Here is a 12671-nt window from a genome sequence, read left to right as displayed (position 1 = left end):
TGGTATATGTCTCCAACTGTAGATCCACAACGCATTTTTTATATTCCACCCCGTATGACATGATACTGCTTACAACTGAGACAAATAACATCAATCTTTTTATTAGCTCCCCTAACATTTATTGATATCTAAAAATCTCTTAGTTATATTGTAGTTTTTTTTTTACTTATGAATGTGGTTTGCGTACACGTAACTGTCGATTCACTAAATATGAAATCCGGATTTTTCAAATTCTTAATTTTCTTAATTATTTTGCCTTATTCCTCCTAAAACTTAATCTTTTTACTTTTTTAATTGTAAATAAATATTTCAGTTTTCTCTACACTTCGTCTTAATATTCTTACCTTTTCAAATGTTCTTACTTTTAAGCTTGTCTAGTAAAGCTTCTTTATCAGATACGAGAATCATTTAGTCGTCAGCATAGTCTAAAGACAACCACTTCATAGAACCGAGCTTTTGACTCCCAGTAAAGAGAATTCTCTTTTTAGTTTAGAAATCATAATACAATAGAGTCCAAAACATATCTTTGTCTTCGTCCTTTATTAGCCTTAAATCTTTCTTCTGTCCCTTTATCTGTTGTCATCTCAATTTTTCGTAGGCTTCTTTCATCGACTGTATACCTAATAATTTTTCCACTACCATAAGCAGCCTCCAAATCTACGAATACAGCATAAATCTATTAAAGTTTTATTTTTACCGTACCATTGAGTTATTAAAAAGGGTTAATAGTATTAAACGTTAACCTACTTCTCTGTGTGCGTAAGGGTTTCTCTGATAATGATCAATAAGTAAAGGTTTTTAGCATCTACTCTCTATATCAAATCTTTCAATTAACTGCCATTTCAACTATCTCTCAGCTTACTTATACGTTTGTAACGCTTTGTTTTAACTCTTTAACCTTACTCATACTAGCCGATTGAGGGCCCATTTTTTAAAATTATTTTTGTAAAGTGTTGTCTAGCCAGCTTTGTCGTCACCTATCGCTTTTGGGTCCCTAGGTCGATCGAATCTCAGCACTCTAAAAGTAATATATTATATTTTATATTTATTTATTGATCAGCCTATTGGCCCAGAAAAAGGACTTGGTTTACAAAGAAAAGAATAAATAGCTTATCTGATCCCACACATTCCATCCATATCTTACAATTAAATACTCACATGTCCCAGATAAAATCATACAAACATGCCTTACATACCCAGCTCTGTGGCTAATTATCGTCGCAATTCTCGCTAACAAAATCATACCGTCCGCTCTCCTTTTTTACATTCCTTCTCATACCTTATGAACAGTTTAATTACCTCATTCATTCCGAGCTCGCTAGTAACATATTTATTGATCATTCTTTTTACTTCCGCTCTGTTTTCATACCAATTCAAACACACCTCACACCTATTTATAATATGATACAATGTACCTGAGTCTCTTTTGCATAGCATACATAACCTGTCTTCCGCTTTTAACCAATACTTATTCCTCGCATCAAAATTACCACACCTTATCTTCGCAATTATACTAATCTTACTTTCTTTTCTACATCTAGTCAGGTACTTCGGTACTTCTTTGAATATGATACTCGCGTATCTAGTATTATATCTAGATTCCCTAATTTTACTATCCAATACCTGCCTTTCTAAATCTTTTATCCTTTGACTGATTTCCGCAATAATATCCCTATTAGAGTTTAATCCTTGGTTAACAATCATTGTGCTTACAACTACGTCGTTACAAAATTTTTTTCTTTCCGCACTATATAAATCACACTCATTCCATTTCTCTTTCTCACTTCTACACACCTTCAGTAATCTATTCTCATCTAGACTTTATGTTTTCCGTTCAAATTTTAACGCTCTCACCCGCCACGCATCACATAATTTATCTATGCCGGTTTCCCTATAGACTATGTATCTCGGTGTACGAAAATCTAGCCTCAATACCCATCTAAAATAATCCAGCTGTATTTTCTCCAATTCCTTTTTTTCCTCAAAACCCCAGATTTTCGCCCCATATAACATAACACTTCTAACCAGATAATTAAACAACATCTTCCTTCTCCTGAAATCATTTTTACACTTTCTTTCCCCCAGCCCCCACACTCTTTTCGCCGCAATAATTCCCTTTTTTTTAAGCTCCTCTATATGATCTTTAAAATTCGCTTCCCTATTAACGATAAAAACTAAATATTTAACGGATTTAATCTCCTCCATCTAAATTTAACCAACTTTTATTTTCTAACCATGTTTCGCATAAGCTTATAAAATCATATTTTTCATCAAAATTCCAAAAATCTCTATCTTTATTTAAAATTTCCGCGCAATTCCAAAAAATGAAATTTCTAGAACTTTTATAATTATTATAACCTATTACGTTCTTACATGCATAACCTTTCTTCTTTTGCACAGCGTCCAACAAACTTTTTCCGGGCCCTACCGAAAAATCTCTTCCATACTCTCTGTAAACTCCGGTTGCGTCAAGTTACTCTTCTTCTTCTGCTGTCGCACTGTACCATCCTCCCCTTCCACACTCCCCTTTGTCTTCTGCTCACCGCTTTTATCGCCGTTGCAGTTACTCGCACGCTCTATTCTCATGCATAATTTCTCTGCTGCTTCTTCACCTAACCACTTAAACCATTTGTCATTTAGCCAAAAACCACCTATGCTACTTTTTATTTGATAATCTACCTCCTTTTTACTCTTTACCCACTTCCCCAGCAACTCCTGCCTCTTTCTCTCTTCATAGCTTAAATCATTCTCTATGTAAAATTTCGAGCCCCTTAGCTTATGCTTATTTTGCCAAACTAGATCCCTATCCTCCTTCTTGCTAAACCTTACTACGAACACACTTCCACTCATTCTCACATGCTCTACATTCACATCGACATACAATTTTTCTTTTAAAAACATATTCATCCCAACCCGCCACTCACCGTGCAGAGACAAGCCTCTAAAGACTAAGTTTGCTTGTCTCGACATCTCATCCTGCCATTTGACTAATCTTTTCATCGCGCTTACTTTAAAATCTGAGAAATAGCTCCTAGCACTTTCTCTCTTTTGTCGAATTTCACCGTTCTCGCAAAGCTATCCGTTATAGCTGGCTGCCTGCTCGTAGTCACGCTTGCTTTGTTTCGCTTCGCTTCACCTATACCTTTCACCACCGCACACGCCTCCACCGCCACACTTCTCTCTTTCGCACTGTCCTCGCTTTTCTCACCCTTCTTCTTAATGTCCATCGTCTTTTTATCAACTTTCTCACAGTTAACAATAATAAAGAATGCTTAAAACACACGATACAGATCGATTGCCACAGAGCTTCTCTCGCACCCAACCACTCACTCGCGCGGCCATTAACCAAGTCCCACTCTAAAAGTAATATTGTATGCAATTTTATTTCTGATCTAATTATAGTGTGACCTCTAATTTAAGGATACTTGAATATTTAAAGTCTTCATTAAATATTTTCGTTTCCTTAGATTAAAAGACATCTGTTCTTGGAAAGTTATTTGACTGTCTTGTCTCAAACCATGCCACGAAAATGCCTATCTTTATTCCCGAAAGAAAAACTAAAAATGTCAAAAATATTTTCTTGCCTTATTCGTATAAATTACGCAATGAAGAAAAATCAAGCTAACACAAAAAAACCGCTCGTGTGTCCATACATACTTAATGCTCTGCTCCTGCCTAAGTCAAGGGGTCCAATTATAAGAAGAAAATAGTTGAATCTAAGTGTGTGCGAATTTTCTCTATTCTTACCGTTATATTATATGTAAGAACAATATTAATAATAATAACAACAATAATAATACCAATTACAATAATAACAGTAATAATAATAACAATAATAATAATAACAGTAATAATAATAACCATAATAATAATAACAGTAATAATAATAACAATAATAATAATTACAATAATGATAATGATAATAATAACAATAATAATAATAATAATAATAATAATAATAACAACAATAATAACAATAATATAAGGTTATAATGTACCTTTTGAAGCAATTACATAGGCTTATTAGATTTTTAACAAGTGTTTTTGAAAACTGCAAAAGTATATTTCTTATTTATAGGGTGTGTCAATGTGATATGCTCAGATAAAACTGGTACTATTACTCAAAATGAAATGACTGTAATAATAATAATTACTTCTGAAAACTATATTGCTGATGTTTCTGGAGCTGGCTATAATGCTAATGGAGAAATAAAACTGCGCAAATGCAAAGACATTGACTTTGCTCAAACAGCTATTACAAATTTGCTTGAAGTAAGTTTATGACGTACCGTAAGTTCAATATATGTCACTCCTTAGCACAAAGTTAGTCTTCTGTAATAACATCATTCATGTTTTAGATTGGGTGCGTTTGTAATAATGCTGTTATTCAAAATAATACATTGTTAGGCCAGCCTACAGAAGGGGCTTTACTAATAGCTGGAATGAAGAATGGCATGTATGCTATCTCAGACAAATATATCCGTCTTCAAGAGTACCCATTCTCATCTGAACAAAAAATGATGGCTGTTAAGTGTGTAGCAAAGTACAGTGAGGCAGGTTTATTTTCTAATTTATAAAAAATCATACATTTTCGCTTAAGTAAAATAAGGTATTGTACCTTACTTCTAGTTTTAGAGAATATTCTACATCAGTCTTGATCTTGAAGGAATTACTATTTTATTTTTAGGCATCGCTTAAATATAAAATTACCTTATTTTGTTTCTACAGACAAAATTTATTCCATAAAAAAAAAATCATCAACTAATACATTTAGTAAATATAAACTTCTTGCATTAAACAATTCACGAGACAACTAAACATTTGACCACAGCAAATAATTAAGTTTAATAAATTAATTAAATAAAATGACATCAAGAGTGTAATCGTGACAGATCTTACTTATCGGGCTCTTGGTATTCTTCATGTTTATTGTTTCTAAAATCGTTTTTAAATTTTTTTTCTATATTTTTTTTTTTTTTTCACTTCCTTTACTAACGTGTTTAAGATCATAAATGTCATTTTTTATTATTTTAAATACAAAGTTTCCTATAATTTATTAAGTTGTGTACTGACTGCACTTGGTAACTTTTACCCGTAGGTGGCGAGAAGAGTGTGTAGATATATGTATAATATAACTAGCGGCTCCTGGCTTCGCCCGAGATTCACTGAATGGAGCACCTTAGTGTGTTGACACGTAATGTAAAATATTTTCAAATTATTAATACTTAAAAATTGTGCATCTATTCTTGACACTTCTCTGAATGAAAAAATTCTATTTAAAACAATTTTTTTTGAAATCCATGCAGTTTTCGTTGAATAATAAGCTGTAAAAAAGTAAAAAAAAAAAAAAAATATAATGACGCTAAATAGTACCATACGTTTCATACGCTATCAAAAGATGTTTGCCTAAAAAAAGGCCCTTATTTGCTTTGTTTCACGTTATAATGTATCAAAAGCGCTATTTGTTAAAGCTGTAACAGTTAAAAAATGATGAAAGATATATCATTTAGAATTTTTTTTAATGACAAAATTTTACCACCAAAGCAAAGAAATTCTAGAGCCTCGTCTTTTTATTTTTTCATGCCACAGTAAAAACACATATATTCTTCTCCCTTTTGAAATGGATAGAAGATTCAAATAATCAATGTCAAGGTTACAAAGAAAAGCTGATAAGACACTTCATAAAATATTTGTTCGTTAATTTTGACGCTGCTGTTCCAATTTTGATGAACATTTTGAATCAGTTTCTCGACGTCTCAATTTTTATACATTAGAAGAATTTTAAGTTTTTCTTTTAATTCGCCCTTTTGCAACTTGAAGGCTGCAACCCCTTTGCAAGGTGAAGATTTGCTATTAGGTTTGCCAAGCGTAAACCTTTGATAGAATTGGTAATTTTGGGTTGAATGGGCAGTTCGTCAGTGTCCAGGACTTCCAGTCTAGTAATGAACAGCAACACTCATGACGTCTGCTAGTGAATCGCAGACTTGATTTAAAACTGGCCATATTTGCATCGTCTGATGGAAGAATAATTGTTGTCAGGATTTGCTGTAAAATATATGCAATAATATTTGCCAAAAGTAGATGCAAAAAATATATTCGTTACTGAGTTGGTTCAACCTTACATGGTCCTATCAGAGACTGTCGCAGTATCGTTGATAGCCGGGATACACAGCTGTATGCCGAACATCTCTGTTATGACGTACTACTAGTAAACTACTATGATAATCAACGATTTTCTCGGGAATATCACCAGACTCATTAACTTCGATTGCAAGTGGCTTTGATTTTGCTTAGATGCCACCATTTTTTGACAAAATTTGAAGCTAATTTAATACTATTATTTTGAATTGCTTGAGAAAAAAACTACGCGTAAACCATCTAGGAGGTGTCAAGAATCAGTTTGCAAAACTTCAACGAAATTAGTTGAGTTGTTTCTGTAGTTAGCAATTACAATGTTTTTTGGGACTTTGATTTATACATTAATAACATTTTCTCAAGTTTTCATAATTTTGAGTAAAAAAAAATGTATTTTGAGAACTTTACATAATGTGTAATAAACTATGTAAGCTTGTTCTAAGGTTTTCAGATAAGCAATTTTCACAACGTTTAAATAAGATACGTAACAACTTTTTTTATCCTGAAACGCAGTAGCTCATTGTCAAAAACAAAAAAACAAAACAATTTCGAGATATTTCTCTACATACCTTTTCTACGATACGTGAAAGCTATTGAAAGAATTTTTTTTTAAATATTGAAAATAGTATCAATTAAGAAAATTGTGATGTGTATTTTTAAGTAGCATAGTAAAACTATTTAAATTTTATTTGATTATCGCTTGATTTTTTTTATTTTTATAATACATCATGCACGAATATGTATAACACTTCGTAGTGTGCATTTATTGGAAAATGAAGAAAAAAGGAGAAATTAAAGGAAAAGAATCGTAGAATCAAGAAAATCTAAGACATGAGTAAGTAAAATTCCGGAAGTTTTACTCTATTACTCTTATTGTAAATGATATTAATTCTCATTCATACTTTTCCACTTTTTGATTGTTATTTGGAGCTTTTGCGTTATGATAACAAAAATTGCCACTTAATAATAACTATTAAAAAAAATTGAATTCAAATGATAAATTTACAGTAGTATTTTCTTTGCATGAAAAATAAAACATTAACTATTCGTAGCGAAAATTGGGAAGTAACTCCTTCTAAGTGACGATGACATACTTTTTTTTTTTAAAGCTAAATTTTATAACATACTTTATTTTTCTTAAGCAACATCAATTTTTATTTATTCTTTAGAGAAATAGTAGATAGAAAGGAAAAGTGTAAGTTAAGGGAGTTCCCTTGGCAAGAAAGAGAAAGACCGATCTTAGAAAATGACAGAGAACATCAAACTTTTTACATGTAAGAAGTGTGGCAACGTTGTGCTCGTGAAGCAGACAAGCAATTGGGGCGGGCATCAGCTGTCGTATAGGTAAACAAACCAAACGTCGCGATTCATCATGCGAATTGTTTCCTATATTTATATGTAAGCGTATTTTAATTAGTATGGAAACTAATTTATACAAATATTTTCTACACGCCCTCCAAAGCAGTGTTGTTTCTCGTTTTCAATTTTTAAGCACCGTGCTTAACGTATTTATGTCCTGTTCTTATTCATTATTGTGACGTATTATGGCCTCAGATATTCCAACCTAACGCAACATTGCCACATGTCGTAAGTGAGAAAAATATCGACTGCTATCGTATCAAATACTTTACAGTATCAATAAATAATCGCTTATAAAGTTCTGAACCGCTCTAAAAAAATACACAAACGTTCTTGAACAATTAATGAAAAACATATTTAAATTATTTTAAAATCTGATCTTTAGAAGTACCGTAAATAATAGGAAAGTATGAGGTTCAGTATGATCATGAATTCCCATAAGAGCACTTGTTAAAAGATATGTTCATATCTCAGCTCACAGGTTCTGAATCGGTTAGAAACTTTACTAGTCGTTTGGTACGATATGAAATGATATATTTGTAAAGTTTCATCAAAATCTGATAATTTTCATTTTGGAAGGGAACTCTCTTAATATAAAATTTTTCTTTAAACTTAAACTCTGAAGTTGTAATCAGGTAAGTATCATTTTTTTCATATCATATAAAAATATTTCTTTAACAAAAGTGACTCTATTGGCCTCTTTCTCTCTTGGAATTGTTATACCGTCTTTTATGGAACTGTGCAAATTTATATAAGTCATTGCATTACAAAAATAAATTCGGGCTAATATTTTATTACTATCTTAAATATGTTTATCATTACACGATTCTATTAAAAGTGGTTATTTGACTTTTTATGAATACGTTTTGTAATAAGGAGATTTTTTCAGATAGTTACTATGTCAAACGCCAAATTTATATCCTCAACCTTCTGATGAAAATTTATGAAAATTGTTTTTTACACTTTTAGTCTTCACAAAACCATGAGAGAATCACATGGTCCAACATTTACTGTAACGTAATATTAGTTACAAAATGTACTGGTATTGTCAGAATGTTGTTTTTGTGATTAATTACAGAAATAATGTACTTTCATACTACGATGTATTTCTTATTTCATTGTTTGTGCAGTATAAACAAGAAGTCTATTTTGTCAAGGGAGCTTTAGAAAAAGTTCTACCACAATGCACTAAGTACGCAGCTAACGGTCAGTTGTATCCTCTGACACAAAAAAAAGAACAAGAAGTTTTTGCTGATGCTTATGACATAGGGCAACGAGGATTAAGAGGTATTTATATGCTTTACATTTTGTTTATTAAAATATTCATTATGTTGTATGTTTCTGGAAATGACTAGTTCTAAATAACTCATAACTTAGTATCCAGATGGTTTTTGATTTGTAAATAGTAATCTCATGAACTTATCTTTCTAAAAACAATACTTTAGGACTTACTACGAGTTGAAAAATTATTATTTAGTTTCAAAAAATTATACTTGGCTTTTTTATTTTTATTTATAATGTTGTAAATTAAGTAATAAAAATTGCTTAACACGTATCTTAAAATAATTAAAATTAAAATAATGTCAGAGACTACATGATTTTGCGTCATGTTGCATATCGTGATAAATCTCGTAGGGTTTAATTTCGCGCTTTTATAATTTGACTGCCATTCAAGTACTCAAAATGTACGTTGTATAAACTACGTTTAGTGTGGTAATATCTAATACAATTTTCTCTTCGTTGATATAATTACAATCAAACTCACAGTTGATCGCGAAAACAAAAGAATTAAACAAGAAAGCTGATACAAAAGTAGCACGTGTGTGACGTGGATAGTGTTGAATATACCTTCACACTTACGTAGGCCCATAAATGTGTGTGTGTGTGTGTGTGTGTTACATTGTACCCTTTCTAAAAGCTTTTATATTGACTTATTGTATGAACTATAATGTGTAAACATTGTGGACAGTAAGTAACATGTTTGTGATTCTTTAATTCAGGCTAAATAATACTGTCATACGTTGGTTACATAATTATGTATTAGTAAACTAGCTGCCCCGTCACGGTTGGCTTCGTCCAAGATTCACTGAGTGGAGTACCTTAGTGTGTTAATACGTAATGCAAAATATTATCAATTACTCGCGTTATAATGTATGAAAAGGGCTGTTTGTTAAAGCTGTATGGATTTAAAACTGATCATGAACGTATAGTTAGAAATTTTTTTTTCAATCACCAAATTTTATTACTGAAGTAAAAAAATCCTAGAGCCTTTTCTCTTCATTTTTTCATGACACAATGAAAATACATTTATAACTCTCCCTTTTGAAATGGATAAAAGATTCAAATAATCAATGTTAGAGTTATAAAGGAAAGCTGATCTGACACTCAAGGTTGTATAGGACACCCCTTTTACGCTACAGTGCGCGTTTCAAATAAAATTGTTTATCAAGTCTTCTAAATACTTAGCGATAACGTTGTTAATAAATTATAAACATATAGTGTGTCTAAATCAAGAAAAAATTTTGTTTAAACAAACTGCTCCATTATTTAGAAAAATATAGCCATTAAAAAAAAATCTACTTAACGCTTGTTAACTTATATATTTAATTGTTTTCCGATTTCGATCCAAAACCTCTCAGTCTCTTGAGAAATTGATTATCTACAATCTTAACATTTTTTGGTTATAAAATATTCATCAGTTATGTCAAAATATCACTTTTTAGAAAAATTATAAACAATTTTTTTTTATCATAAACAATTAATACTTTAGATTTTTTTTAAATGGCTATATTATTATAAATAATTAAGTGATTTGTTCGAACAAAATTTTTTCTTGATTTAGCCACACTATATGTTTTTTAATTTATTAACAATGTTATCGTTAAGTATTTAGAAGACTTGTTCAAAAACTTTATTTAAAACGTGCACTCTAGCGTAAAAAAGGTGTCCTATACAACATTTGTGTCAGTTTCTCAATGCCGAAAGTTGTGTAAATTTGAAGCATTTAAAGTCTTTTTTCCAATTCGCCCTCTTGCAACCCAGGGCGTTGTTGAAAACTTTTGTGAAAACTGTTTTTTTTTCCAAATCTGTTAAGTTTTGGTATATTTTTTGGCAAGATAATTCGACGTTTGATGGCTCTCAAAAGAACAGATAAGCAAAACTCTTTTTTGATCAATGTTTGCAGAAAGTACGACTGCCTCGATATCTTAGGATAGTCTTATCTCCTTGTTTGAATGCTTAGAGTCGAAAGGGTAATGTAGTAGCGTCGATAGTCAGGATTCCCAGCCTCTTGACAAACAACTTCGCTCGTGACATCTCTCAGTGAATGACTGACTCAGTTTCAAAGTGTCAGGCTTTATATAGTCTATTAGTGGACAAATCATTGTCGGAATTTACTTTAAAATATTTGTCGAAAATAGTTGTAAGAAATATTTTTATTGGCGAGGTAATTTAACATTAGATGGCCCTAAAAAGAACTGATGAGATTAATAGTGGATTAGTGAACGTAAGGATTTGGGCCCTGAAAAGTACCAGTGGTGCCCTAAAAAGTGGTCAGAGGCTGATTATATTTTCAGCAGTTATAGCTTCCCAAACTCCTTGAGGTTATTCTCACTGGCTCGCTGTTGTAGCAAGAGGTGTTTCGGTAGCTCCAGGTTGGTTGGAAGAACGGCCACAAAATCCTGAAGTATCATAACAGGTTGTGCTCTGTCTGGACATCTTTGGGTAATACGCTGGAGACGTTGGCATTCAGATCGCTTTTTTTAAGATCACTACTTTTTTGGTAGTTTAATTATTTCTTTTTTTTTATATAGAGTATTTTTAAGTAAAACGCGAGCTTCGAGTGGCTGTTCGGGAAATTCTAAATCTCTTAAAAGCTTTATTGTTACAGATCGTCTAGAATAAAATATGTACGTTTAACTAGCTCCGTATAAACAGTTTTAAAAGTATTCTTAACTTTAATTTTGTAATTCTGATCAAAGATACGCTCGAGAGTTTTGTATGGACTAAAGTAAGGTTTTCAAGGGCCTTTGTTACCGGTGGAGCTTTGAAAAAACATGGTTTAACTTTCAAAATTTTTTAAAAAAATTCTTGCGAATTATAACGATGCTGAACCAGTGCAGACTTCAAATTTTTATGTGTCCGCGAAATTCTACTTAAAATAACTATGGATTTGGTTGCAATTTGTCTCGTTAACAAAACTTGCTGGGTACACAAAGATATGTATTATTTAAGTAACTGTCTGACAAACCTACAGAACCCAATTTTACGGCTGTTCCTTATCCTGAAGTTACTGTGGTGAGTTGCCTGAGCTAATTTTTATTGTAATGGCACATTAAATCTTTCTTAAAATCGTAATGCCAACGTTCGATTATGCCGTTCGCTGCTAAATGATGAGTAACGATACTGGCTCACTGGGTACTTGAGAGGCCAAGTAAGGCCTTGAATACTTGCGATTGAATTTGGGCTCGTTGATTGGTTGAATTAATATAAAAAGTCCCGAAACGATCGACCCAAATGTCGTAAAATGCTATAAGAGCCAAGATTTCCTAGAAAGAAATGGCCATGGACCAACGAGAGAGTTTATCTATCATAGTTAGCAAGTATGTATACCCATCACAACTAGAAAGTAGACCAATAATAATTATGTGAATTTACGAAAAATGATCATTTGGAGCAACGTACCAAGCTTTAATATTGCTGTGCATTTAAGGCCTTACGCATCTCTGCCTGATTGTCTAATCAATGACTCTCGTTCCAAGACGATATGGGTTGTCAAAAAGCTTAAACACTCGTCTAAAAAAGATATTAGGGACCTATGGTCATCAAACGTTATCTGAAATATCACAGTGAACTTGATTAGATTAGATTGAAACTTGGATTTTCTTGGACCTTAAAAATAGCTGTAAGCTTTTGGTTACAAGTGCTACATTTCGTTTGTTGTGGATAGAATTTTCTCAACAAAAAAAGTAAAGGCCTGCCTCCAACTGTCACTTTAAAGCTGTTTAAAAACTGCACCAATCGCTAACTAAGAAGCATCAGTGACTAGACAAGTTCCGGCTTTCGAGGTGGGATGACTGATTGGATAAACGTTGGATAAATTGTTCTAAGCCTTCTTGAATGCGGCGACTGTCTCTGCGTCCAAGTGACTTCTTTCTTATAGTTATCTTTACTACCAT

At 32.1% G+C, this 12671-nt stretch overlaps 1 protein-coding gene across 2 annotated transcripts in view; it reads left to right on the top strand.

Moving 5' to 3' along the window:
• SPoCk (secretory pathway calcium atpase) overlaps positions 1-12671 on the top strand; it is a 285771-nt gene that overhangs the window by 31376 nt on the left and 241724 nt on the right. For both annotated transcript variants that reach the window (XM_089592313.1, XM_089592314.1), the window contains exons 7-9: positions 4079-4272; positions 4359-4553; positions 8625-8781. In XM_089592313.1, coding sequence (XP_089448439.1) covers positions 4079-4272; positions 4359-4553; positions 8625-8781 — 546 coding nt within the window. The remainder of the gene's footprint in view (positions 1-4078; positions 4273-4358; positions 4554-8624; positions 8782-12671) is intronic.

The sequence above is a fragment of the Copidosoma floridanum genome, unplaced genomic scaffold, assembly GCF_036245765.1.
Source record: "Copidosoma floridanum isolate Cflo_tuat_1 unplaced genomic scaffold, Cflo_Japanese_pri ptg000016l, whole genome shotgun sequence".
Classification (NCBI taxonomy): domain Eukaryota; kingdom Metazoa; phylum Arthropoda; class Insecta; order Hymenoptera; family Encyrtidae; genus Copidosoma; species Copidosoma floridanum.
This window is presented reverse-complemented; position numbering and strand designations above follow the sequence as displayed.